Here is a 27,829-nt window from a genome sequence, read left to right on the forward strand (position 1 = left end):
ACGCGAGTCAATGCGGTCCAACACAAGTCAAACTCGGCCAAGACAAGCCAACACGAGTCAACGCAGGGCAAGGACAAGCAACGGTCAACCAGGCAAGACAAGCAAGGTCAACGCAGGGCAAGACAAGCCAACGCGAGTCAACGCAGGGCAAGAACAAGCCAACGCGAGTCAACGCGGGGCAACGCAGGCCAAGACAAGTCACTGTGAGTCCACACAGGTCACCGTGAGTCCACATGGGTTAAGGCTGACAGATGTGGGCTGACACGTGTTGACGTGGCAGTGCCACCCTCCCGCCCCCCCAACCTTGCACAGCTCCGAGCGCAGCCAATAAAGCCTGGAGGCCGCAGCAGCTCCTGCCTCGCAGGTGCTTTACTGGGGGGCAAGTGGGGTGGGGTGAGGTGGCAGGCAGCTGCCCCCCGGGCATCTTCGGGGCAGGGAAAGGGGGGTCCCCGTGGGGACCATCACCCCATGACCCCCTCCTTCCTCCCCAAGCAGGGACCTGGGGGGGGGGGGCACTGGCAGGGGTTCCCACACGCTCAGCCCCGGGTGGGTCACACGTGTGGGCAGATGTGCACATGTTCCTCACCTGCACACGCATCACACGTGTACGTGGGCATGTGCGCACACGCACATGTGACCGTGCACGCACACGCTACCCGTGTCCACGCGCACAGCCCCCCCCCCCCCCAAACAAACGACAGGGGACACAGCTGTCTCTAAAAGGACACGTGTAATCTCCGGGGTCCCGTGCCGGCCCCGGGGCCCCCCCCATACCGCGGCGTTACAAAACGGACAATATAAATAGCTTTGTTAAAAAACAAAACAGGAGGGGGAAAAAAAAAAAACAAAAACAACAAACAAACCCCAAAAGAACAAAAACGTGTTTGGAAGGGGCGGGGGGCGGGGGGTGGGGGGGGGGCGGTAAGGACCCCGAATCAGTAGTGTGGCCACGGGGCCGTAGTGTTGGGGGCACGTCCCCCCCAAGGAGATGCAGGTGGTGGCCTGACCCTGGGGCCAGACGGGGATAAAAAAAAAAGGGGATTTCAAAGAAAAAGAAAAGGGGGAGATGCCCCAAACGGCTTCCCAGGGTGGGGGCGACACCAGGTCTGGGGTGGGATAAGCCCCCAGCCTCAAATCTCTGCCGGGAAGCAGGGGGGGGGACACCGGGACGGTGTCACTGCGTGGCCTCGCCATTGTCCCCGTGCGGAGTGTCGGTGAAGTCGTTAAAACCAAGCCGTCCCCCCTCCCCAGCCGCTCTCCGGCTCAGTAGTACGGTGTGGGGGGGTCCGTGCCCCCGCCAGCGCCCCGACAGTAGTGGCACAGTCACAAATCCAGTTAAGAGGCAACGGTGAGGGCGAGGAGGGCGCCGGGGCGGCTGCCGGCGTCACCGGCTCCTCACCGCATGCGGTTTTGGCGCATGAGGGGACGATGCAGGAGGGGGGCCCCGCTTTGCCCAGGAAGGGGTGCTTCAAGAGTTCGTTGGCGGTGGCCCGCTGCACCGGGTCCCGCACCAGCATGCGGTCGAGGAAGCCTTTGAGGGAGGGAGAAACCTGCGGGGAGGGAGCGGGGCGGCCGTCAGCGACGTCCCGGGGGTGGTGGACACGTCCCAGGGGGACCTCGGGGAGCCCCCGGAGGGTTTCCCCTCCCCAGGATGCCCCATCGCCCCCCTTTACCTTGTGCACGTTTTTAAGCTTGGGGGGCAGATTGTCTCGGATCATTTTCATGGCCTTTAATGGCGGCTCGTTAAAATAGGGCGGCTCCCCGTCGACCATCTCGATAACCATCACGCCCAGGGACCAGATATCCACCTGCGGGGTAGGGGGGGGGGACACACGGTAAAGCCAGGGGTTAATTCAGGGGTGAGGCCACCCCGCGCCCCCAAACCCATCCCACGCCCCCCAAATCCGCCCCATGCACTCCCACATCCGCGGCAGGCTCACCTCCGGGCCGTAGGGCAGGCGGGAGATGAGCTCCGGCGCCATCCAGTACGGGGTCCCCACCAGCGACTTCCGTCGCGGCACCTCCTTGTTCACTTGGGCACAAAACCCAAAATCGGAGAGTTTCACCTAAAAAGCCCGGGAAGGCGGCTAGTGAGAAGGGCTGCCGCATTTCGGCTGGCCGGGAGGCTCCGTCCCCGCCACCGTCGTGCCCCGCCGCGGCGCTTACCCTGCCATCGTGCGTGAGGAGGATGGAGTCGCTCTTGATGTCGCGGTGGATGACGCCCTGCGCGTGGAGGACGGAGAGGGCCTTCAGGACGGCCAAGCAGACGGCCGCGATCTGCTCCTCGTTCATCCTACGTGCCGAAGGAGAGGGTGGGAGGCGAGAGCCGAGCGTGCCGGGGCGGCAGACAACCCCGGTACCGAGTCAGTGGTGGTGGGGCACGCGGGGGGGGGGGGTGTCCCCGGGGACATACCTGGTGTGCGTGACGATGTCGGTCAAGGCACCGCCCTCCAGAAACTCCATCACCACCCAGAGCTCGTCGCCCACCAGGTAGCTGTTGTACATCTCCACCACGTTCTCGTGCTGGTAGTCCCGCATGATCACCACCTGCCGAGGGGAGATTGCGATTGAGCCCCCCCACGACGCGCGACACCCGAAAGCGGGTGCTGAGCGAGCCCGGGGTGGTCCCCGAGGGGTCCCCGCTCTGTTTCACCTCGTTAAAGAGCAACTCGCGCCGCTGCTGCTTGCGCAGGTCCATCTTCTTCACGGCCACCAGCTTGCCGGTGCTCTTGACGGTGGCGATGCAGACGATGCCGGTGGAGCCCTCGCCAATCTTGATGAAGTTGTCCAGGTAGGTGCGGGGGTCTCCGGGATCCACCACCATCTGCAGGGCTGCCCGAAATTGCTCGTGGGAGACGCGCTGGGGCTCACGTTGGGGCGAGCGGGGCTGCTGCGGCCCCGCCGGGGGCGGTGGGGGGCCGGGGGGTGGCTGGCGAGCAAGGTGGGGGTCCGAGGCGTGCGGGGTGAGGCCGGGATGGGGCGGCTCGGGGTTTTTGGAGCGCGGCGGACCGGGAGGGTGGGCTCGGGAGGAGCCGGCACTGCCGCCCACCGGCCCGTTGGATGCCACCTCCTGCGGTCGTCCCGGCCGGTGCTCTGCCTGCAAGGAGACGGGAGGAGAGGGATGTCAGCCACCAAAAGCCCAGCGGAGCGCGTGGCCGGAGCCGGGATTTTGCCACTGTCCCCAAAATGCCAGGCGCTGACCCCGCAGCCTCCAACCAAGCGAGCGGCAGAGGCGTTAGCGGGGCCGGGCGCTGCCAAAGGAAAGGTTTGCGCTAGAGAGGCTTGGAAGGAGCGAGGAAGGGGGAGAGGAGCCGGCAGAGGAGCCGGCGGCCGCTTCGGAGACAAGGATGGGGCCGGTGCCGCCAGCACGGCACCGGGGAGGAAAGCGCGGAGCGGCCACGAGGCCGGCGGTCTTCAGCACGTGCTGGTCCTACTGGTCTTAATCAGAGCGCAGGAGCCCGTTAGCCGGCGCTTGCTTAGGAAGCGGAGGAGAGAGGATGCTTTTCTAGGAGGTGGAGGAAAGGCAGAGCAAGGAAAAGTTCCCCTGGGCTGCGCAGCCGGGGAAGGAGAGGTCGCTGCCAAGCAGATCCGGTCGGAGCGGAGGGGGAGCAGGGGGGGAACCTTTACCTGTGAACCCGCGCCCCTGCCGGGGTCGGTCTCAGCCCGCGGGTAGGTATTAAAAGGCCGTCCCATCTGCTGAGCCGTCTTCATCACCCCTTCGGAGACGGGGATGTTGGGAGTCCGGATATTGGGCCCAGAGAGCGGGCGTTTGTCCCGGGGGGATTGCGGGCTGGTCTCGCCGGTGTAGGTGGATTTGGGGCGCTTGTCGGAGGGCTCGGGGCGCTCCCGCCGCACCACCCGGTCGGCCGGCTCACTGTAGTCCCTGTCGGCGGGGTAGTCCCGCCAGCCGTCCCGCTCGGCGGGGCTTTTGGGGTACTCGGGAGGGGGCGGGCGGCCACCGGCGGGGGGAGCGGGTTTGGGGCCAGGTTCCTGCCCACGGGGCTGCTGGTGGTGGTGGTGGTGGTGGGCGCGCTGGTCCTCCCTCTCCCGGGGTCTCTCCTTGCCCTGCTCTAGCTCGCTCCTGGCCCCGTGACGGCTCTTCTCCTTGCTCCTGCCGGCATCCTCATGCGGCCGGGCAGCGGCCGGGCCCTCGGAGAGGCCGTTCTCCTGGTAGAGTTGGTCGCGGCGGGGCGGGAAGGGGGGGCTGTCCCTGCGCAGAGAATTGGAACGGGACACGGACATGTTCTCAAACTCGTCCAGCAGCCAGGTCAGGGAGCCGTCCTTGGCGGCTTTGCTGCCCCGCACGATGGTCTTTGAGCAGGACGTGGGACGGGAGGCGGACAGGAACACAAAGCACAAACAGAACAAAAGAAAAAAAAGAAAAGAAAAAAAAAAAAGGGAAGAAAATAAAAAAAATGAAAATGAAATGCCTGGTGGTGACGGGGACACGGCTCACACAGAGGGGATGTGGGGAGGGGATCTCCAGGGGCCGGCGCCGATGCCACCTCGGTCCAGTCGAATGCCGGGAGGTGGCTGAGCCCGGCAGGCGGGGCCGAGCAGCCCCACGGAGGAGGATGCTGGAGGGTGGGGGAGAGGGGAGGGGGCTCTGCCTTTCCTCATCAGCCCCGGACCCCACCGGGAGCTTTCTAGGTACCAAAATAACAGGGTGCTCCCTCGGGGAGCCGGATCCAGCCTCGTGCCTCTCCTCCCGGACAGGCCAAACGCTGCAAGAAGCACCGCGTGCCCGAGAAACCTTCGGCCAGACCCAGCCCTGCTCGGGGTGCTCATGGGGAAGGGTCTGGGGGGGTGCTGGCAGCACCTCATCCCCTGGATTGTGCCCGGGGGGCTCCGTCTGCCCCCAAAACACCGTTATTAGTAATTGTGCAGAGGCAGCAGGTTTTGCTCATGGCTGGGGTCCAGCCCCAGCAAAGCTCTGGGGCAGGCGCTGGTCCCTCCTCCCCTCGGCGTCATCGGCCCGTGGAGGAGGGAGAGGAGATGCAGGAGGTGAGGACAGAGGCGGTTCATCTAGCCAAAGGTTAACGAGCCTGTCCCGAATGCTGCCTCGGAGTGAAGGGGAAGAGCGGAGCAGAGGAAAAACGAAGCCTGATGCTGGGAGGCAGGTCCCAGCCGGGTGGGACACCCAAACTGGGGAGCTGTGGGCTGTGCAGGGGCTTCCAGACTGGCTGGGGTGGGGAGGGACCTGCTCTGTTTCCCAGCCCTCAGGGAGGGATCCGCATCCTCGGGGATTTGAGCCTCGGAGGGCACGACCACGCAGCAAGAGGCGAGGGGGCAGCGGGAGCGACCCCATCCCCATCCCCGAGGCCTCCCACCTTCCTCTGAAGAGGAAGATGCCTTCCTCTGCACAAAGCATCTCCGCACAGGGTGAGCGAGCACAGCCCGCCATCCTTGGCTATTTATATTCCCTCCTCTTCCTCCTCCCACCGCCTCGGGGAGCAGGTTATTTCCTCGACAGGCAAACTGAGCCTGGACCTCCGCAACAAACCCCGGCTGTGTGGGATGCAGAGGCTCCCGACCACGAGCCACGGGGCTGAGCGGCACCAAGGGGCCCCACCAGTTTTGGCGTCTTTTCGGGTCAGCAGAATTGCCCGGCCGGCTCCGCTCAGAAGGGCTGCAGCCGGCGTTACTCACGGCCGCTGGAGCCGCCCCATTGTCCGGGGCAAACCAGCCGAGCGAGCGAAGCCACCGGCTGCGCAGGAACGCCAGTGCTGGGCACGCCGGTCGCACCGTGGCCGGTGCCGGGGACTTTAGTTAGGGTGAAGGTGAAGGAACGGCAGAGAGCTGGGGCACGGGGGTGGCGTGGGTGTCCTCGACTGAGGGGAGCAGACAAGCCAGACTCTAAAAAAACGACATAATGGCGGCTTGGGGAAACACAGGCACGGGGAGGGGATGAGATGGGAAGGAACAGACACCGTTTCCCTAGTGTTTTCTTGTAGGGTGGTTTTTTTCCAGCTGCCGGGAGGATGCAGGAGAGGTTTTCACACCGTGCGGGCGGCAGCTGGGTGGTCCCCGTCCCGCGCAGCCCCGCACTGAGCGGGGAAGGGGCAGGCGGTCGGCCGTGGGGACGCCGCTGCCGCCTGCGTGGGTTAGAGACCGAACTGCCACCTTACCTGCTCCGCAGCACCCCGGGGAGGGGGCACGGAGCCCGAATTATCCCCAGTCTGGCTTTCCGGCCCCAAAAGCAGTATCACCAGCGCTCCCCGAGGGGGCAGAGGCCACGCTGGCAGAGCTGCCTACCTTCTGCGAGCCGTGCTGGATGGCGGTGATGCAGACAGGGTCCACCAGCGGCTTGGGGCGCTTGGCTGACTCCTCGATGATGCCCTGCCATTGTCGCGGCAGCCCCGTGAATTTCTGCTCTTGCTGGTCGTAGCCGGTGTGGACGCGGTGCTCGAAGTTGGAGGGAGCAGAGATCTCGATGCGTTTCTTCTTCTTGCTGAACATGGTGAGGCCGGCTAGAAGACCTGGGGGGCAAAGAAGAGGGACAAAAATGAAGCCTGGAGGAGGAGGGAGAGGGGGGCAGCGCGCCGGGGACCTCAGCAAGCCGTAAAACGAACAGCCCCTTCTTTAGAAACTGACCTTGCTCTCTGGCAAAATAATTACTTGCCGCACGTGTGCCAAAAAGGAAACACCTTGAGTGACTGCGAGCCCCGCGCCTCGTTAGGCTGCTCCCTGTCCAGGTGGGTTTTCACAGCCCACCCAAACTCGCAGCTGCGTTTGTGATCCCTCCACCAGTCCCGCTTATCCCCCATTTTTATCGCTGTGTGTTTGAAGATGCATTTGCAGGTCCCTCCTGCCTTGATTTATTTAACGCGAAGGCAGCGATCGCAAACCAGGGCAACCGAGGGAGCCTTTCAGGGCTCCGGGCTGCCTGCCCGTAGAGCACACAAGAAAATCCCACACGAGCTTCAGCTCCTCAACCCGTCGTCCCTCTTCGTCACCACCCGGGTGGGCAATTGCCTCGGCTCTTCTCCTTCCAGCCGTTCCACGAGCAGCTTCCCCAGACACGCTGTGTCCCAGCACCCAGGGATTTAGGGCTGATCTCGCAAGCGTTTTGCAGCACTGCGATCACTCTTGCGCTGGTTTGGAGCCGGAGTTGGGCAACTGTCCCCGCAAGGGCTTCAACCGACACGGTGCAGCCTCCTTGGGGCAGAAAACACCCACCTGGACACAGGGGAATCGGCAGATATTCGTCATTATACTGAAGTTAAACACTAGCAGCTGAACAGACACCTACGGGCAAAACACTGGCCCCGTGCTCCTCCGGGCTCGTTAGCCGGCCACGGATGAACCCAAAGCAACCCCTTCCAGCGTCTCCTCCCGGCTCCCCATCACCAGCTGCCCCGAAGCAAAGGGGAACCGGTTGAATAGGGAGCAGAGCGGAGGTCTGCCCGAGCCCAGCAGGCAGGCGGACGGGTGCCGGGCCAGGCCCTCGAGCAAAATCTCCCGAATTAAAGGTGTTTTCTCAAGCACGTGGGACGTGTTGCCAAGACAGCGTCAGCGTTGTCCACATGCACCCCCGCATCGTGGAACAACTTCGGTTACGATGACCGTCTTCCAGACGGAGGTCCTGTTTCGGTCCCCGGTGACTGATTCTGCAAAGTTCTCCATCAAAGGAAAGCCGGCGGTGTGCAGCACCTCTCGGAGAGGTATCGAAGGGGCCTGGGGTGCTTTTGGTGGGACACTAAAGCGGCAGCAAGTTTCCTCACTCCCGGCAGGAGCCTCTGCAGGGGCCACACGACCTGGCTCAGCCCTGGGAAGCACCGTCGCCTCCATGAATCATGGGACAACGCAGGCTTGGATTACTTACTAATGCCTGTCCTCACCGCAAAGGCATTTCCAAGCCCGGCTGGGGCTGGACTCTGCTTCCTTCCACCGCAACCGCCGTGCTTTCGCCCATCCCGGAGGTGAGATAACGCTGCCGCCGGGGATTCGGCAGCTCACGCGACCTGCCGAGACGGTCGGGGATGTCCCTCTGCTCTCCGCACCGGCTCCGGTCGTCTTCCTGAAGCCGTGAAGGGGTGGCAGGATGGGGGGGGGTCTTCTCCCCTCTGGGATAATCCTGCTTCTTTCCACTTTGCTTCTCTTCCTCCCCAGCGTAATTCACACGGGGGTTATTTTTCTTCCAGGAGAAGGGACGTTTTGGGAGCCCCGGTCTTGCAGACGTTTCGCTGCGTCCCTCCTCCCTTTGATGTAATGCTCCTAAATTTAAGAACTAAGCAAAAAAAACCCTCCCACAATTAAAAGCTAGGAGATTTTTTTTTTTTTTAAAACCACAAGGTGCGACGAGGAAAGCAGCTCGGTAGCGAATGCAAGCCCAGGACGTCCAGCAACACCCAGGAAAAGGTCACTGCTGTGACTAACACTGTTCCTTAAGCCTTTTACCTAAAAGGTGTCACTTAAAACCACATTTAAGCGTGGTTTTAAGGCAGCGTTTTAAGTTACAAGCTGAATAAACTGGCAAGAAAAACAGCCTGACCTGCAAAAAGCCAGGCGTGCAGATGCTCAGCCCGAGCGAGAACAGCAGACTGTTTACTCAGGCGCTTAAACACAGGTCGAGGAACCTAAAATACAAGTCAAGGCTGCTGAAGCTAAACTTAGCAGCGCAGCCAGCACGTTTTCAGCATTAAATTTAAACCCAGTTTTGGCCCGACAAGTTATACGGTTTCCCTTTGCAGGCTGCAAAGACAAAGCCACCCGACGCAGCCAGATTTCTTCGTTCATTTGCAAGTTTTGTTCATTTACGGCGTATTTGAGACTATCCCTGAACGCATCCCGGTCTCCCAGGACGAAGAGCCGCAGCCGCGGAGGAAGCCTGGCCCCAGGGTGGACCCCGAAGCCGATTTTCCTGGTGTAAACACCCGCAGCCAGGCACAATAGAGGCTTGTTTACACTGTCCAAACGCCCGCATCCTTCCAAGCTCAAAGGTACACTATCGATCCTGCCCAGCGGGAGCCCGGAGCGCTGGCAAGCCTCCCCTAAATCAACAACTTCAGGTTGTTGGGTTTTTTTTTTTTTTAACTGTTTCAATAATTTCTGCAGCGGGGCAGATGCTGGAAGCGGGCGCGATCTCTGACAGGCGCGTTCCTGCTCCTCCCGACCCGGGAGCGGGAGAGGAAAGGAAGAAATTTCCGGGTTGGGGTAGGAAAAAAAAAAAATACATACAAACCAAGCTCTAGATGGATACCACCACACCCCGGCCTAAAGCGAGCGCACTCGAGAGCGAGCCCTCGCTCTCGCGCATCATGACTCGGCCGATATCCCGACCGGGATGAGAGCCAGAGAGAGACAGGTCGGAGCTATTGGACCCTATTAAACACCAGCGTGAGTCGAGGGTAAAGATTAGCGACTCAAAATGCTCCTAAAGCAGCTCAGTGACCTTAAATTCTGATTTTTTTTCCCCCCCATTAAATACACACCGAGCGTCCTTCAGGTCCAGCCCCGTACACGCGGGGTCCCGGTGGTCGGTGCAGCGGATGCAGATCAAGGGGTGAGCGAGGCAAGCATCCCCCTGCCGAAACGCCCTCGCCGCAGCCTGGAAAGACTGGTATCGCCGGGTATTTCCACCTTGGCGTTCCGGCTACTGACAGCAATGCCGGCACCTGCCCGCTGGCAGCAGCGCCGAGAGCTGCCAAGCCCGCCGGCGGTTGCCAAATCCAGCCGATCTCTGTAACTACCGGCTTGTTCTGGACTCGGCGGACGACAGAGCTCGGTTCACGGCCGCTGCCGGGGATCCGCCGGCGCTCGGCGAGCCGCGGTCCGGGAGGTGCTGCAGTTAATGGGGGTCAGATGATGCTTTTAAATAGGCTCCTGCTCGAGCGTGAACCCCGGTGTCCGGTACACCAATGCTCCTCACCTTGGGCGCGACCCCCAGGGAGAGAAGAGGACGAAGCTGCAAATTAACCCACCTTTAACTTGCCTGAAACCACAAGCAGGTCGGCGCTTTCACTTGAGAAGCAGCTCGGGCTTTAAAACATAAAAAAAAGCACCCAAAAATCCCGTTTCTGGGGACACGGAGCACCGGCGGCGGGGGAAAGCCACCGCAGAGACGAGCCCACCAAGCCACGGTGGCGCGAGCCTCTCACCATGTCCAGCTCCAGCCCTGCCGCCTCGCCGGCAAAAGCCCGTCGGCAGAGGAAAAACCAGTTTTTATTTGTTTGTTAGTAAAAGCAGGCGGCTAGGAGGAAGCACACCCCTCCCACACGGGATCGGGGACGTGGAGGCAGCCGAGTAAAACAAACGCAAGGAAGCCTGGCATTTTAGGCCACTATTTAAGGTTTGTTTATTTAACTCCCTCGTTTCTCCAGTTTTGGAAGGAGCGGTGCCGTCCTGTGGTGCCCAAACCCAAAAGGAGCTCGCCGGGAGGATTTCGGGGCGATGCTGCAGCCAGCGGGATGCGATTCGAGCGTGACCTTTAGTTAGTGCCTAACCCCACCAGCTGGTTTCACGGCAGCCAGTGCCCAGGACCGGGCTAGAAGCAAGCTGACAAAATTTGAAAGGGGATTTAAGTTGGTCGAGTCGAGAGGCTGAATCCTCGGGGAGCTGGGCGACACCCCCAGCACCACACACGCCGTCCCCGTCCCGCAGAAGGGGATGATCCTGGGACACACGGGGGCTCAGGGACAACGCCGAAATCCTGCGGCGGGTGCGGGGAGAGTGGCAGAGCCCGGGCTGCCGCGGGGCGGATCCGTTTTTCCCACTTTCACTGGCTTCGGGTGGCGATTGTGGCCGTTTCCTTCCATTTTAGCCTCCTAAATCTGCTTCCGACAGGTTGCCCGGTGCGAAACTCAACAGCTCCCGAGACAATCCCTTTCTCCGCGCAGGAAATCCCAGCTCCGGTGCTCCGGCATCCCGCCGCGTCCAAGGCGTCCGCAAAGGCGCTCCCTCCTCCCCAGCTTTCCCAATCTGAGATTTTCTGAATAAATCCCCGATCCATTAGCAAAGTTTTTCTCTGCCTGGATGCCTCCGCCTCTGTCCTGGTCCCCCTTTAAAAAACAGGGGGAATCCCGTATATTTGCGATCCCCCATTTTACCTGCTCACCCTGGGGGGTCAGACACAGCCGCTCTCCGGCTGTCTGCAGCACAACTGAGCGCCGGCTTGGGCTGGGTCGAATCCTGAACCGCACCGCGCACGGGCAAACACGTTAATTACGAGTAAGCGAAGGCGCGAGCGTGCAGCCAGCAGGTTAGGGGGTTCCCAGGCCAGGAAAACTTTACCTTGCAGACCCCGATGGCTAAAAGGTCACCCCGGGGCGGGCGCTTTCGTTCGGTTCATCCTTTTAGTGCCGTGGCGAGCATCACGCCGGCTTCCCGTAGCTTCTAGCCCAGGCAGACCACCGCCGTTTTGGGGAGGAACAGGCGTTTCACACCATCCCTGTGGCAGGACCGTGCCCGAAAGGAAAACCGAGGCTGGCCCCTCCTTTCACCCGCACTGGTCGCTCCCAAACACTGCCCTGGGAAGCTGCTTCCTTCACACGGGATCCTTCCTCGCACGCAAGAGCCTTTGCCGAGAATCGCCGCGTGGACAGAAGTCCCGTTTCTGGATGGCAAAGGGTCTCCTGGTTTTGGGAGATAACCGCTAAACTTTGAGTGGGATGTTTAAAAACCGCTCGCTTTGTGTTTACTGCAGGGAAGTCTAAGGAAAATGTACCTGGAGGATATACATCAACCCGCACACCGGAGGTTGGAGCATCCGAGCGCCTCGGGACACTGCTAGTTAAGCTAATCAGCCTCCAAATCTACCTTGGCTTCACCAAAAAAAAAATCCTTTTGGGGCTGGCAGGGGGAAAGCAGGCAGCACAAAGGGGCAGGGGGGCAGAGCCGAGCCCGGAGGAGCTCTCGATTGCAGGACGGGGCTCTCTGCAGGAGGAGGAAGGGGTTAAGAGTGGGTTAACATCTCCCCCACGTTCCCCCCTCTCGGCTAGATACTCCACCCGAGCTATGCACATTCCTCAGCCCTGTCCTAGCCCAGGTCAGATTCCCTTTATCTCTGCTTTGTTTAATTAGTCAGCCATTAACTAACGCTTCTAGCAGCCCCGAGTAAACAAAACAGGGCAGAATATTCTCCATTGCTGACAAACAGCCCGAAACCTACGTTATCGCTGGTGGGGAGTTTGCTAGCAGCTTTCAAAGGAAAAATAAAGGGGGGGGGGGGAACATGACAAAGGTGCACGCAGGCAATTTGTTCTTTTGCATAAAATCTAAACCTGATAGATTTGAATGTTCATTCGCAGGAGAGTGCCCTGCCATTAGCGCGGACAAACGGCAAACAGATTTAACAGATCCCCGACAGGATCCAGAAGCAGCGTCCCGTCCCGTTTGTCCCTGTGCCTAAGAATAAATCCCTGGTGCAGCTGTACGTGGCTCACACCCTCGCCTCCTCTTTAAACACGTCGGGCCCAGCAAAATAAACATCTGGCCCGTCCGCCGCTGCTCCCCGGAGCGGCAGAAAGGGGCTGTTTGTCCTGCAGCTGCACCACCTTCCCATCCCGGAGCTGCTCTCCCTACCCCGGGCTCCGCAAAGAGACTTTCTGCCAGACGCAGGCAAAGGTTGGATTTCGAGACACAGTTTTAACTGAGGGAGCTCAGAAGTTGGTCGAGTGACATGGTGCTTGAGAAAAAAAAAAAAACAACCCACACAAAGGGGGGTCTGGAGTCCCGGCCGCCCCCACATCAGCTCAGCTCGCCCGGAGCCTCCTCTGAGGGCGGAGGAGCCCACGGGACCCCCGAGAGCAAGGGGAACCCCCCAGGTGCCAGCGCCGTCACCCACCGCACCGGTTCACAACCGACTCCGGCATTCAGGTTTCCTCCTCAGGCCGGGCCAGGCTCGGACACGAGGGTTTTTAGGGGGTCTTACAATCCCCCAAAGCCTTGTTCCCACTGTGACAGCAGGCAGCTGGCTCCGGGTGACATTATCTACCACCGCTTGCTTCCAGGCAAGAACAACCTTTTGCTTGCCACCAGCTGGGAAGCATTAGCCAGCGACCAGCCCTTCCACGCCTTGAACCCGCACGCCAGCTGCGGCCGAGCAGGAAGGCCGTGCCAAAAGGATATTCAGTTTTTAAAGTCCAAATCCCGCGTGTGGCACAGACGTGGGGTTCAGCTTTCCCCAGTTTGCTGGGTTTCAATTTTTCCCCTTTTTCTTCTCATGCAAACAGGCTTCCCCACCTCCGCGCAGGGAAAACGAGAGTCCCTCCCCTCCTCCTTGCCAGAAATAACTCCATTCCCCCCCGAAACACCGGCCTCACCTCGCAGCGCCGCTAACGAACAACAGACCTGCTTCAGCCGGCAAGATGGAGAGATTCCCTGTTGCTCCATGCGTTTCCGACAGCCGCCCGACCCCGCTTGGGCTCGGAAGGGGAATAAACCTCCTCCGAGAGTCCTCCCTTGGTGTTCCCCCTCCCAAAACGCCCTGGTTAAAACTCATTAAAAAAAACCAAACACGAAAATCAGCCAGACTCTGCATTACTCACCTTCACCATCCTCCTGCTTCCTGCACGCCAGAGGAGGGAGGAGGGAGAGAAGGTCGCCCCAAGCCCTCGCCCCGAGAGGGGCGCGGGGACCGAGGAACCCCCCGAAAACCGTGCACGGGCGGCCGCTGTGGGGGGGGGAAGGGGACTGGGGTGTTCGCAGCTCGCGCTGGGGGCCGGCAGCTCCAGCCCAACGCTCCTGGCCGGCGGCAGCGCTCCCAACTCCTGACGCTGCAAACTCCAAAGCGCCTCCCCCAGCCGGCGAGCGACGGGCATATGAGCGCAGGACCCGGGCCGCGGCGTCCCCGTCCTCGCCGGGGCCGGAGGGGGGCCGGGATGTGGGGAGACCTACAGATCGGGGCCATCGGCCATCAGCTCCACAAGCCGGCTGGGGTCCGTGCTCCCGGACCCCCAGCTGGTTCCCGGACCCCAACGGCCGCTCTTGGTGCCGTGGGGGACACGATCGCTGCCTTCAGGGGACCCGGCCAACGTGGTGGTCCTGGCACACAGCTCTCACCACCGGCATTTTCTCCCCCTCCCCGCCGCAGTGCTGACTTTGCCAGCTTCGTGCACTTCCCAACCTGCTCTTATCACGCTCCAGAACCGGTTTCACAGGCAGACGCTCCTGCTGCCGGGCTCCCGTGGGCTTCAGGCTCGCACCGGGACAGCCGGACTTTCCTCTCCTTCATCCTCTGGTGGTCGGATGCCGGGGACAGATCGGCACAGGGGAGAGCAGCGCGGTTAACCCCGGCATACCCCAAAGGGGGTCCAGGGAGGCGAAGCTGCTCGCTGGGCGAAGTCGCGCTCCGAAGTCAGTGACCGAAATAACAGCTTCCCGCCGTCTCCGCGCACCCGACACAGCGGCTAACGCTGGCGCTACGGTCCCGTGATTTAACAGGCACTATTACCATTTTCCGGGACTGGGAGCGCCGCCGCCGTTGAACTCTCGCCCACGCCGCGAGGCCGGTAATCCGTCAGGAGAGCGCAGAGGGAGGAATAGCCAGGAGAGGAGACGGCAGCGCGGCTGCTGTGAGGCTCGGAGGGGTTAAAGACGAAACTTTCGAGAAGCGGAGCAGGAATAGAGGAGATTTGAGCCGGGAACCAATGAGGCAGCAACATTTGAAACAAAGCAGCCAGTCAAGTGCCCCTCCGGGTGGCTGGGGATCAAGAGACAGGGAAGGAAGGAGAGGGAAAGGGCAGGCGAGAGCCAGCAGAAAACCCGCCGGCTATCCCGGCAGGAAGAACCGGCCCTCCCAGCCCAGCTCGCCCGGGTATTTCCCCGGTCAGGGCAGCAGCCCTTTGCCACGCCACACTTCCAACGTGCCTCCCTCCCCCTGCGCGTCCCCTCAGCGCTTTCATCCAGCTTTCTCAAGAGCCCCTAAAAGCGCGTCCATGCCCCGGGGTGCGGATAGAGAGCATGCCGGTGACACGTGCCCGTCGTGCCCGTCGGCGGGGACCACCGGCACGTGCTGGTGCTGCAGTAACCAAACCCCTCGCGGCCAGGACTGCAGACCTACAGCCCCGGCTCCCGCGGGTTTTGCTGGTTTTAAGACCCCTTATTAAGCTACGTGACCCCCAAAGCCTGGCCAGGGGATGCTAGGTGCAATCCGGACCCTCTGCGTGAGGATGAGCCGAGGAGCTCCTCACCTGGGGATCGGAGCCTCACCTAAGGGTGAGGACCACAACTCTGCTGCCTCGAGCCTCTGCCTCTTCCTCAGTCTTCCGGCTGAACGAGAACGATGCCGTTTCCTAAACGAAAGCAGCACTAATCGGCAGGTCCCATGAGGTGGTGCGCACACTCCCATCTCGCTCGCTGCGAGGAGGAACGGTGTCTGAGCCCTCTCCGGCACAGAAAAGCAAGGCTTTGATGTCAGTCTGCGTATTTCGCTCCTCTCTTTCCTTCCCTTCAGTGTTTGCTCAAAGGAAACACCCTCGGAGCGGCCCGACGAGCCAGCGAATCTCGCAGACGAACTTGGGAGGTTCGCCTGGCGTCGCAAATCGACGGCAGCCCGCCGTGCCTAACACCCGAGCAGCTGCGAGCCTCCGCCATGCACGGTCCGCCCCATCGGCGTTTGCCGGGAAGGTGCCAGACCACGAACCGGGCAGCGAGGGCGAGGCAGAGGAGACCAGCAGGCACCCACGGGAGGTGAGTCGAGCCACCACGGCTGCGCCTCTGCCAACTCCATCCGACGGAGCCCGACAATGTCTCGCAGCTGAGGTCTTAATTCAAATGCCTTTTACAAATAGGGAGGGGGGGTAAAAGCACCACAATTGGGAATGTTAATCATCGATCATGGTTTACGACGAGATTGCTCACTTCCCATTTGCGCTAATTTTCCTCATATTTATTCTCTTTCAGAACATTCATGGATCAAAATATCTTCTGCACCACCACCGGACTGTTAATCGGCGCTTGGAAGCTTTTCTAGAATCACATCAGAAGGATGCGGCGTCCGGGGCTGCGGGGGGGGAAAGATCATCAGATGAAAACTAACCTCTCCCACCACTTGTTCTTCTTTTTTTTTCCCCCCTGTCCAATTTCACAAGTTACAACCTCACGCCGCTCAGCTGGAGAAGATGCCGGAGTGCCACGGGTGTTTGGGGGAGATGGCGAAGGAGCGTGTTTCGGTGCAGCCCAAGCAGGGTGTTCCTGGCGTCACCAGGACGGAGGATCCCGGTGCTGCCGCATCGCTCGGGGGGAGGGGGGGTGTCTTGAATGGCAGCTCCACGGGCAGACGCCTGCGCTGGGCGGATTTGTGAGCTTGGATCCGTCGGCGCCGGAGCCTTTCGGGATGCGAGAACTGCACGCGTGCTCAGAGAGAGAAGGTGGTTCGCTTAAAACCTTAACAGAGAGCCGCGGCCACAGCAATTTAAAATGTTACCCAGCTTGGTAAAAAGCACCGAATTCATCCCAAGCTCCCAGGAGCTCGAAAACAGGCTCGAGATTATATTTTAGCGTTCACGGATTCCTTGTTTTATCTGTTCGGGAAGGAGAAAAGCAGCAGCGGAGAACTGGGAAGAACTTGAGCCACGACGTCTCTGTTAACGCAAGAGGCAAAACCCATTGTGTCCTTCTGGAAAGTTATTTCTCTTGTGTCAGTACGAACAAGCAGCAGCTTAAAAACCTCCAATTCCACGTCTTCAAAAGCTGCTGCGACTACAGAAATTCACCAGCTGCTCTCTTCAGCTGCCAAGAGCACAGAGCCCCCAGCATCAATTTTAGAGTCTTGTGAAACACGCTAATTAATTCATAGAAAGATAAAAGCACATCAAAGAAATAGTTCTAGCCCCCAAATCTTTCAGAATTCGAACAAAATTAGCGAAGGCGCACGTCTTCCTAATCCTCGCCTTGCAGACGATCCTAACGTTTCCCGAACCTGCAGCACGCTTGCCTGCTCGGTACCACCTAATTAGTCCCTTCCCACCGTGTAAGCACATCCCGGTAGCGCCTCAGAGCCCCAGAACAAAAGCTCATCTCCAAAATTAACTCCACTTGCAACTCGACCCTACCAGAAGCTGAAGCAGGCTTTGCTCGCACAACAAAGTTCCAAAATACCAGTGGAAAAAAGCGATGTAATCAGCTATTACAGAGACTTCATCCTCCCCACGGCCTGTGCGGTACAGACTCAGCCCTGCTATCGCCTTTTATTTGGCAATAAACTTCTCACGCGGCTTCAAGCTGATATTGCTCCAGCCTTTGTTCTTACATTTTGCTTTAAAAGCCCCGATCGACGGCTCGATATTTGCGTAGTGAGGACTGCGCCAAGAGGATTTCGTACCTGCTGACAAATCACCTTGCACTGGAAGCGCCACTGGCAGCTCAGCTGGAAACCTGGGATTTCCTCGACGGTATCACATTCTCCGAGGATGGAAGATCTCGAAGGACAAACCTGAAGCGAAGCGGCAGAGACGGGCGTCCTCTTCCAGCCGAGGACGTCGCCTTCTGCCTCGCCGCGACAGCGGGAGCGTTAACGCTTTGCTCGGGTTTGTTTAACCTGCCGGCGAGGGCGGGTTGAACTGGCCCGGCTGGCTTTGCACAAGCGAGGAGGGAACCGTCCTGCGCTGGGAGCGGCAACCTTCAAAGAGGAGGAGAGGAGAGGTGTCGGCCTTCCAGCCCTGAGCCGGGCCGCTCGAGGAAGACGAGCGGCCGAAAACAGGGACCTGGCCGAGGCTGCCGGAACGCGCAGGCGGCGGGAGAGCACGGCGGGGCGATGGCGCAGTACCTGGGTTAAACGACAGATTACCGCTCACACGAACCCAGTATCCGCCGGCAGACAATGGAGTGGAAGAGGAACCCTGAAATTCAAAGCATGTGAAGTACTTCGTAACCCCTGGAAGGATCCTCCTGGTTCCAGAGGCAACGCGCCTCCCCAAACACAGCTTCAAAAGCTCGATCAAAGGGGATTAATGTTCTTTAATCTTGTTGACCCAAAGCAAAACTTCCGGCCTGCAGGATGCGGCGGCACAGGGCACCGGTACATCAAAGCTCCGCTCAACCGCCGGCGCTCGGTGCACGTCCCTGCGACTCCAGCGGGGCTTGAGCTCGGCCCGCACGGCGCAGAGCAGCCCCAGATGTTTTACCTGCGGCCACGGCGAGATGTTTGCTGCCGAAGAGGAGCCTTTCGCGAGGCCACGTCTCCTCCGTCCTGAGGGGGGGTGGGGGGGGGGGCACCGAGCAGGACACCCCAGCGCCATCCCACCGCCCCGGCACGACGTGCGGCAAGACGGCTCTGACCGTACACGGGGAAGCACAGGCGAAAAAGCGAGCCCAACGCAGCAGAGGTCCAGGTGCTGGACCACCGAGTCGGCGGCACCGAGCGGGGCCGTGGCTACGTGACCCCCACCGTGGAGTTCAGCAGCACCTCACGATGAGACATCGCCGCTCCCGCCCCGAGCGCGGGGAAAATGCTTGCGCAGAAGTTTCAGGTGCAGGAGCCTGCAGACCTCAACAAGCCGGGGCTTGCGGGCAGGGAAGGCAAGTGCCTGCCAAGCTCCCTCCGAAGCCACCCGCAGACCAGGCGGAGAGAGGTTAAACCTTAATCCCATTGCCCGCCACCAACGGGAAGGGAAACAATTGCAGGAGGTTGTTTCGTTGGGGTTGTTTTTAAGGAATGAATCAGTTTGGATTCAGCAGAGCTTGCGACAGCGAGCGACCATTTGACTCCGCGACGTGGCCGGCAACGCCGCTGGCTGAAATTGGGGATGGCTGCAGCAGCCGTCTGTGTGGGCACAGCTCTTTGTACAGACACCTCGCGATCCGAAATCGGGGAACTACCTGCTAGAAAACAGAGGGGACCTTTCGACAACTTATTTCGCATCTGGATAAATCTCCCAACTTACACCGGTACAATTGCCTTGACACCGCAGGATTTTGCTGTGAACAGCTGTAAGAGAGTCGTTGTTTTGGCAAAGCCCAGCATCGGTGGAGCGAGGGTTAAGCCAGAAAATCAGAATATTGTTTCAGAGCTGCGCAAACACGAAGCCTTGCTATTTCCATCTTCATTTGATGCTCCACAGAGCAGCGGCAAAGCAACGCCGGGTCCGAAGCAGTTACCGGCGCGCACAAAAACCAGCCTAGTGAGGCATTTTCTTCGTGGCGGAAAGCTGAGGCTTCGCCTGAGAAGCTAATTTTAATTTTTGCCTTTTTCCATCCACTCCGGAGCCATCGCCCTGCCACGGCTCAAGTCCTTTTCCTGCTTTAACGCCAAAAGGCAGGTTTCTGGGAGTCTGTTCCCGGCTCTTCTCCTGACCTGCTCTGCAACAAGGAGTGAGTCACCTCTGGGCACTTCTGTTTCCCCTTCAATAGAGCAGGATAATACCGGCTTCTCCGAGCGGAAGATGATTACGAAGAGCTCCGAGGTCTTCAAAGAAGAGGTGCTAGAGAACAGCAGACGCCGCCAACGGCAAGCTTCGGAAAAGGATTCGTGTCCTTCATGCAACCAGCTACCACGCTCAAAAAAGAAAAACCAGCCTGAGAGGAAGAAACAACAATGAAGCCGATGGGACTTTTCCAAAACCATTGGAATATTTTGTACAAAAAAAGAAACGGGGTACACCTCTTCTTGGCGTACCCACCAAGACCTCTGGCCAAAAATCAAGTCCACCAACTTCGATTCAGCTAACGCTGAATTTTGCCTTATTCTCTAAAGCTTCATGGGACTGGTGCAATCCTCCCCCCTTCCCCTCAGACAAAGCCACCCCGCACCCAGAAACTCTCCCTTAAAACATCGTGGCACAATATTGCACCAGAAACGGGCCGGTCCTCCCATTCCCCGCAGACACAATTTGTGCCTCGAAGCATGAGCTCCAATTACCCTTATCTCGGTTTCCAGATACAGGCAGAAGCGCCGCGGACTGAATTTCTCCCTTTAAAGCAGAATGAGCTGCACGCACGGACACTCGGGAGACGAAATCTTGGGGCGCTTTGGGAAATCACTTTCCAAAATCAGCTCCGGACCCAAACTGATCCTCCGTCTCTTCTCTGCTTTGCCAGGCGATCCTTCGGCGCAGGATATCACACAAAACTCACTCCGCTTCCTGACCTCTTTCCCCACCATTAACGTTCAAACGACGTTTCTCCCCGAGCTGGCGGACCCTTGGAAAGTCTTGGTTCACTTCATCCCCGAGCAGAAGCGCTCCGGTGCCTGACTGCTGTGGGAAGGGCAAGAGGACTGCACCCCACGGCACCAGAAAATAATTAGCGCAGAAATTAAATAGGGAGCCAGCCAGGAGGGATGCGCGGAGCTCGTTTCTGAGAGGGGGTGATGTGCTGAAACCCCTGGGAGGCAGCGGAGGCGTGAGGCCCGTGGGAGCTACCTGAGCAGCCTTCACAAGCTCGGGTTTTAATCGGGACCTAACGTCCGGACGCGGACCCGGAGCATCTCCAGCTGGACGTGCCGGAGGGGTGGGAGGACTGGAAATGCTCGAGCCCAGGCTCTTCCAGGAGTTGCGAGCCGCTGTCCTGACCCAAAATCCTTCCTCAAAACCCTGCAGACCTACACCTACGCCAGCCAGGAGCACAGACAAGGGCCTCGAGCCAAGATCTAAATCTGCGCGTGGGTTTAAAACCTACGTCGGTTTTAATTAGCAAAGAGCCCCGGCAGCTCGGCCCCAAGGACCAGCTCCGCGCGTGGCTGCTTTCCCAGCAAAGTGGCATCGGGCGAAAGCGCCACTTTTCGAACCGCAGCGACAATCCTCGAGCAAAATCCGGCCTAAAAGATCCAAAACTAAGGAAACTCCATCCTACTACGTAGCTGGCAATAAGGAAAGCAGGTGCTTTTAATCAAAAGGATGTCATTTCAGCACAGGAACTGCAAATCGCACGCCGTTTTTGGGATGCCTGTTCTGGAAGCAGAAACAGTTTAACAACTGGTGTGGAAAACCTCGGAAAGACGAACTGTTTTGGGACAGGGGATCAGGAATAACAGCCGACCCAGCCGAGGAGCTACTGCACCTGCGAGTCCCCTGCTTGCAGCGGGGTTAACCAAACCCTCGAGTGTGATTTCGAGAGGAAGTTCCAAACTGATTTAAAGAAGAAAAAAGTCTCCCAGTTTATATCTGGCATCTTCTCCTCCCACTGGAGGACAAACAGGTTTCTCCGTGCGCAGAAGATCCCTTTGGTCAAGGGTGGAGGAGAGGAACTCAATCTGTAGCCGATATCTTTATTCCAACACCTTAACAAGGCGTTAAGCCACCGGGGAAGTAAACAAAACCGTCCAAGGTTCCCCCATTTATTTAACTCAGATACTCCAGCTCTTCAGCAATGGATAAAAAGGAAAAAAGAAACGAGAAAAGCGAGTACAGGCTTGACCTTGGGCTTGTGACAAAACCCGATTAGCCTGGGGCAGGCTCGGAGCCACCGTACGCTCCAGATCTGCCTCTGGGGGCTCCTCCGCGGAGGATGGGAGCCCTCGGACGGCTGCGTATCCCGCAGCAATGCCGGCACCCCGAAACGCGGGGTGGGGTCCCCCCCACACCTAACTCCTGCCGAGGGGACGGCGCACGTTTGAGGCTGCCGGAGGAGAGGCTGTGCGAGAGGGAGATTGCCGAGACCACGTTGTTTTCATTCTATTATTATTTATCGAAACCAGACAACCCCAGCAGCAGCAAAAGGTCGGTAATCCGCGCCGGGAAAGAGCTCCGTGGGGACGCCGCCTAACCTGGGAGCGCGTCGATAGGTGACGGAAAGCTTCAGACGATAAACAAGCACCAAAGAAGCCAAAGCCCCTTATGCACAACCAGTCTCGCTGTCCCAGCAGCCTCGGAGGTGAATTACTTGTAATGATGATTTTAATGCAACCTGGCAGCAGATTGTACTTCTAAACATGGTTTGGGCTTAAAATTCCTTATCGAGCAAGAAAGACGTGGGGCGGGCAACCTCCTCTTCTCGCTCCCTCTCTACTCCGAGGGCAGAGGGGTCCCTGCACGAACCCTCGACAGCTCTGCTGGAGTCAGAGTCCTCACGCGCCGAGCGGGGACCACCAGCCCAAATATGCCAGGCTCCTAAATCTGCCACGTCCCTCTCCCCTGACGAGGAGGGAGCTCGTTAAATCACGTGCACAGAGCGGGAGGTGAAGGAGGGATGCCCTGCGGCCGGCCCCAGGCTCCCCCAGCGTCAGCCTGGCCTTCACCCCACCGCTGCCGACATCCCCACCTTCGCCCGCGCTGTTCCTCCACCGATCCGACACCGCGGATGTTCCCGGTGGGGAAGGCACCAGAAAAGGGGGGGGATTTCTCAGTGGGGTTAAGACACCGCAGCCTGGCCGCCGCCTCTTACGGCGCCAGCAGGACACCAAAGCTGGGTTGCCACATTACCACGCTGCTCTTCGTTAGCGAAAGACCGTTAGGAAGCTCCAGGAGACGGGGGAGGCGATCGGCTGGGGATCCAGGAGCGCGGGAGCCGTACCCCAGCGCTTGTTAAATCCACCTCCCGCTGCAGCAGCTATTCTGCAGGAGCCTGCTCTCAAAAGAAAGAGGAGGAGTCACTCGGAGGCAGTTTGTAAGGCGAGAACATTTTAATCAGCTGAAGTATTTGTTTCAGGGAGGAAAAGAGCGGGGGGAAAAAAAAAACCCCAAAGAAAACAACCCCCCCCAATCATAAGCACAACACCCAGGGCCTCCCCTTCGGCGTTAACGCGATGGAGACACTTCAGACCCCTCGCATACCTCTGTGTCCTCGCTGGGGACAGTTGTGCTTCGTCACAGCGCACGCGGACGGCGACCAACACCTTTTGGCACAATTATCTGACGCCACCGGACCCAAATACGCTCTGCGGAGCGCCAGTTTTTGGCTGAGCTCAGCTTTTTTTTGCAGCACAAGGTTTCCTCCGAGCCAGAAGCTGCAGGGTCAGGGGAGCGAGGCACGCCAGGAATGCGAACCGGGACTGACACGGCCATCTCCAGCCTCCACCCCCACGAGCCGGGAGGCTCCGGGACGACAGGGCGATGAGACGTCGGTGTCATGAGGCGATTTCGAGGTGTAGTTAGAGAGCGATCGGCGCTCAGCTCCCTCTCCGATTGCTGGAAAGGCCCCGACGTGGCATTAGTGATGGTAAAAACACCCTCACATTTGCACAACGCGCGGCTGTGCTGGCGCTGCCGGCGGGCAGCCACCGCTCCCGGGCCGGCAGCCGAGTCAGCTTCGCACGGCCCAGCCTCGGAAAACAGGAAAATAAAAGCTCCGAGCAGGTACCGCGCCGGCCGACGCTCCCCACTTCGTCAGGCCAAGGGATTTTAACGAGCCGACTTGATACCACCTGCCCAGACAGAACACGCTGCATGGTAGGAAGGTGAAACCACAGGTCTATGTCTTTGGCAACAACTCATTAACATCCACGGTGGCGCTTGGGTTAACGAAGCCGGGCTCCCTCAATGGGAGGCAGAGCACCCCTGCGCCCCTTTTCCGACAGCCCCGCCGGAGCGGGCTGGATGCTCCCGTAACAGGCAGCCGAGAAGTCAATTTATGTTTCAGCAAGCGATTACCATTTGGTGCTAATTAAACTGCAAGCTGATTAGTCAAGTAAAACCTTTAATTAGCCCCTTACATCATTTACAGAAATTATAGCTTATTCGCACCGTGGAAGTACACGACACGGGGAAAGGAAGAGCGGAGCGAGCACGGTTCAAAAGAATTACGCTTTCATTACGTCCAACTTTATTAGAAAAAATAATCGTTACTTAAACATCCTCTGCCTGCAACACAAGCACCCGAAAACCAAGCGAGAAACTCGTGCCCCAACTCATTTACTTGAGGAGAAGCAGCTCTGAAGGGTTTGGTTTAAAGCTGCAGAAAGAGCACGCGAGGGGCTGAAGAGTTAATAAAAGATGATCCAATTGCCAATTACGCCAATTAATCAAAATCTACAAAAACGGCAAATCCTTCAGGAAGCCGGTTTGGAAACGTGAGCTGCGCCTGTGCCACGCACAGCTGCCTCTGAAAACGCTAAACCTACCGCAGCTCGATTCGTGAGGCTCGGATGGCAAATATTCCTCCCTTCCTCCCCTAAGCTCAGGAGAAATCAGTTTTTATTAAATAAAAAAAGATGCGGCTGTAATTAGGCCGCAGGGAAGCCGCGAAAACATCCCTGGGATTTCTCCCTGAGCCAGGCGGGACTTTGGGGGAACGCGTCCTTCCCTCCGAGCGCCGAGGATGCGGCCCCAAAGCAAGCGATCTCGACAGGCAGGCAGAGCTTGCCGCAGAGCCAGGACCCGCAGGCGCGTCGGCCCCACTCCTCGTTTTCCGGACGCTCGTTTTGGCTGGGAAAAGGACGTCGATCCTGGCAGCGCGGTCGGGAAATCCCTCCAGAGTCGGGGAGAAAGCGCGCGGTGCGATAAAGGCTGCTCTTCTCCATGCCAGGACGCGAGCGTGGCGGCGTGTCCGTCCCCCGCAGCACCAGGAAAACGTCCCGTTGACGTTCGGAGGGAACCGTTCCTTCTCCAGCAGCGCTAAATCAGCCGTGAAGGCCCTACGTAAGCTGTAACCACCAGCGGTGACGTAAAAATTACACTTCCTCCCCTCCCACCCCCTCTGACAAACACCCACAAATTCCGAAATTATTCGTCGGAAGAGTCAAGCGCGGAGGATCCGAGCCTGCAAGGCGAAAAGCGCGTCGCAGGGACGTCCCATAAACATGCTCTGGAGCTGCCCCATCCCAAACCTCGTCCCTTCCAGAGCCGATGTCCTCCGGCGCTGCTTTCCCCCCCCCCCCCCCCACCTCGCTGCTCCGACAGCTCCCGAGCGTGCGGCACCCAGGTTTCAGGCTGTGCTGGTTTGTTCTGCTCATCCCCAGCGAGGTGGACAGCAATTCGTCAGCGACGAAATCTCCACCTTCTAAACGGAGACGGACGCGCAAACCCACGGCTCGCAGAGCCCACACATCAATAAACGAGTCACCAACGCGGCAACAAAGTGCGTCGAATGGTTCGGAACAAAACCCTGTGATTTTTTTTTTTTTTTATTTTTAGAGACGGCTTCCTTCTGGCAGATTTGATAAGCGCTGGTAAAATAAATGTCACCTCCGCACATGCAAATAAAGATAACCGGTATCTGGAAAACATCTGGGAACTCGGAACGACACGGGAGGGGGAGCAGAGCAGCTTCCACTCGGCGGAGGTGAAACGCAACCTGAGCCGTCGTTATCCCAACGGCATCTTCCTGGGAAACTTCTGCCGCTATTTCAATGCCCAAATACGTTCCAATTAATTACCTTTGTTTGGGAATCGCGGGGTGGTAACTCCTCAGCAGAGCCGGGAGGTTTCCGAGGGATCTTTCTGAAGGTGGTTACAGCAGCCGGAAGACGACTCCGTGCGACACCAGCCACGGATTCGCGCAGCCTGACGTTACACCCCCGCCGGGTACCGTGTTTCACAGTCCTATTCCTACGTGGCATTTATCCGCAGCTCCCAGAAAACCTCCCTCAACCTGCGCCGGGGACAATCCATGTATCTAACAGGTTTATTTCTTAGCCAGAACTAAAGATACTTGCCTTAAAAGGCTGCCAGGATTAGTTAATGTTTGTACTGGCAGCCAGCAGCTAATTCTTTGGCCACTGTTCAAACTTTGGGGCTTTACTTAAAACCTTCTTTCCCCCCCCCCCCCCCAGCTCTCTTAAGGTCGGTTGCATCTTCCCCACCGCCACGCTCCACAGCTGGGTATTCTCAATAAATCCAATTTGCAGTTATTTACGAGCCCACTGCACAGGGCGTTGTCAGAGTCCCTCTGCGGCCCTGCAGCCCACCCAGTTAATCATCGCAAAACTCAGTAAATTACAGGGAAAACGCAACTAAAAACTGATCCTGAAACTTTTCATGTTTTGTTCTCGTTTCCCTTCGACGAACAAAGCACCACCGGCAATGGGAACACACAGAAAACAAAGCGCAGGGCAACCACCTCCAGCTGCGGATACGTTCAGTTGAGTGAACGCGTGGGCACAGGGAAAGGAGTTATACAAATTGATAATTTCACGGCCCGAAAACGGTACCAGCGGTGGGCACGTGCTGCCTGCACTCCTGCCTGTCAATTCTCCATCCCCACCAACAACTTACCCAGGCGCGGCTGGCACCAGCTCTGGCAGAGTTTCGGCCGGCGCGGGGACCGGCGCGGCCCCGCTGCCCGCATTTACGGCCACGGGAGCGCCGCAGAGGAGCTTGGAGACTGCGATTTCTATTCTCGCTCTGCTCCCATGTGCCAAAAGCAGGGCAAAACCCCGTTTTCGAGGGGTTAGGCGTGACACAGAGGAGTTACGGCAGCCCTGAGGGATGCCAGCGCCCGGCTGGCTTCGAACGCCCGGCCCAAAGTCGCACGAAACGCTGGAAAAATCTACCCCAGGGTTCCACAGCTCAACTGACCGTTAACTCGCCTCGCTACCAGGGAGAGGAGCGCCCTGTGAACACTGATGGGTGTACAAACCCACACAGAACTGAGAATGCAGATAAAAGACACCAGAAAAAACAGTTCTTGGATGTTTTCCTGCGCTTCCTGCAACCCGCTCCCGCCCAGCTGGACCCCAGCGTGTTAACAAGCACGCGGGGAGAGGGCTGATCCGATCTCCACACCCCAGAGAGCCGAGGAGGGCTCCGACGGCTTTTCTATGAGAACCCAACAGCGACCGCGCTTCGCCTCCCTCCTGTGCTTGGGGAAGAGCATCAGACACACACCGGCATGGAAAGACCCTTCTCCGACATCGGACCGCAAAGCACACGCGCAGAGTAAGGACTTCTGAAGAGCGACGCGCGGTGACGGGAGCCCCGGGGAGAAAGAGCTTCTCCAGGCAAATGATTTTGTCTCCGTTTCCTACCTGCGAGGAAGGGAAAACTCTTTTCCGACTCAGCTAAGCATGCCGGGATCCTCCGGTGAAAGATGCTGCACGAGAACAAGAGAATTTCCGTAAGGCTCCCTGACACGCGGCCCGGCGCGGTGCCTAGACCCAATACCCTGTCACCCAGAATTTTGACTATTTTTAGGACGGGGAGTGTTCGGAGGAAGGCAGAGCCCTATCCCTACCCTTCCCTCGGCCTCCCCGCCCGCTGCCAGCGCCCCTCCTGCCTCGCCTCGAATTCCAGGGCTCCTCTCCACGCCCGGGCTCGACCCACCTGCCCTGCCTGTGCTCCCCTCCAGGCCCCACCGGCCCCCAGGGTTTGGCCAGGCCCCCTCTCCGGTTTCTCCGCTTTCCCTGACACCGCAGGGCTCCCTTTTCTCTCCGCTCACCGCCCCCTGGCCCAGCTCCCACCCCCAGCTCCCCAGGAGCCCCACAGACCCAGCCCCACACTCTCTCACCTTCCCCTTCTCTCCAGGCCCCCCCCCCCCCAGCCCCGCAGCCTACCAACTCCCTCGCCCCCCCCCCCCCCATCCTTTGGCCCGGGGCTCCCCCAGCCCCCCCCCCCCCCCGCACCCCCACTGCCCCCTTCCCCCAGGACCCTCAATCCTTCACACCACCTCCTCCCTGAGCCACTCAGCCCCTCACACCCAACACCCCCCCCTTTCTCCCTAGGCCCCCCAAGCCCCCATCCCCTCAGCACCCTCCCCCCCCATAGCCCCCACCCCCCTGTCCCCCCGTTCAGCCCCCCCCATCTCCTCTCTCTCCCTCAGCCTCCCGGCCCCAGTCTCCCCCCTTCCCTCATCCCCTCCATCTCCTCTCAGGCCTCTCCATCTCCTCTCAGGCACCCCCCAGGCCCCCAAAGTCCCCTTCTCCCGAGTCCCCCGTGCCCCCTCCAGCCTCCCCTTCTCCTCGGGCTCCTCCACGTCCCCCTCAGGCCCTCGCCTCCCCCCCGGCCCCCGCTCACCCCTCACGACGGGCCCAGCGCTGCCGCTGCCGCTCCCCCCCGCTCACTCGGCCGCCGCCATGTTG

General features: G+C 59.3%; 1 protein-coding gene across 1 annotated transcript; it reads right to left on the reverse strand.

Moving 5' to 3' along the window:
* Positions 1-1,321: 1,321 nt before the first annotated feature.
* PAK4 (p21 (RAC1) activated kinase 4) lies at positions 1,322-27,829 on the reverse strand. Its single transcript, XM_076360928.1, is given in 11 exon segments — positions 1,322-1,427; positions 1,430-1,550; positions 1,674-1,808; positions 1,941-2,066; positions 2,167-2,293; positions 2,414-2,547; positions 2,654-3,097; positions 3,628-4,311; positions 6,256-6,479; positions 26,780-26,844; positions 27,765-27,829. Coding segments are annotated over 9 exon segments (2,007 nt in total). The 5' UTR covers positions 6,460-6,479; positions 26,780-26,844; positions 27,765-27,829; the 3' UTR covers positions 1,322-1,395.

The sequence above is a fragment of the Aptenodytes patagonicus genome, chromosome 32 (genome assembly GCF_965638725.1).
Source record: "Aptenodytes patagonicus chromosome 32, bAptPat1.pri.cur, whole genome shotgun sequence".
In the NCBI taxonomy this organism is placed as follows: Eukaryota; Metazoa; Chordata; class Aves; order Sphenisciformes; family Spheniscidae; genus Aptenodytes; species Aptenodytes patagonicus.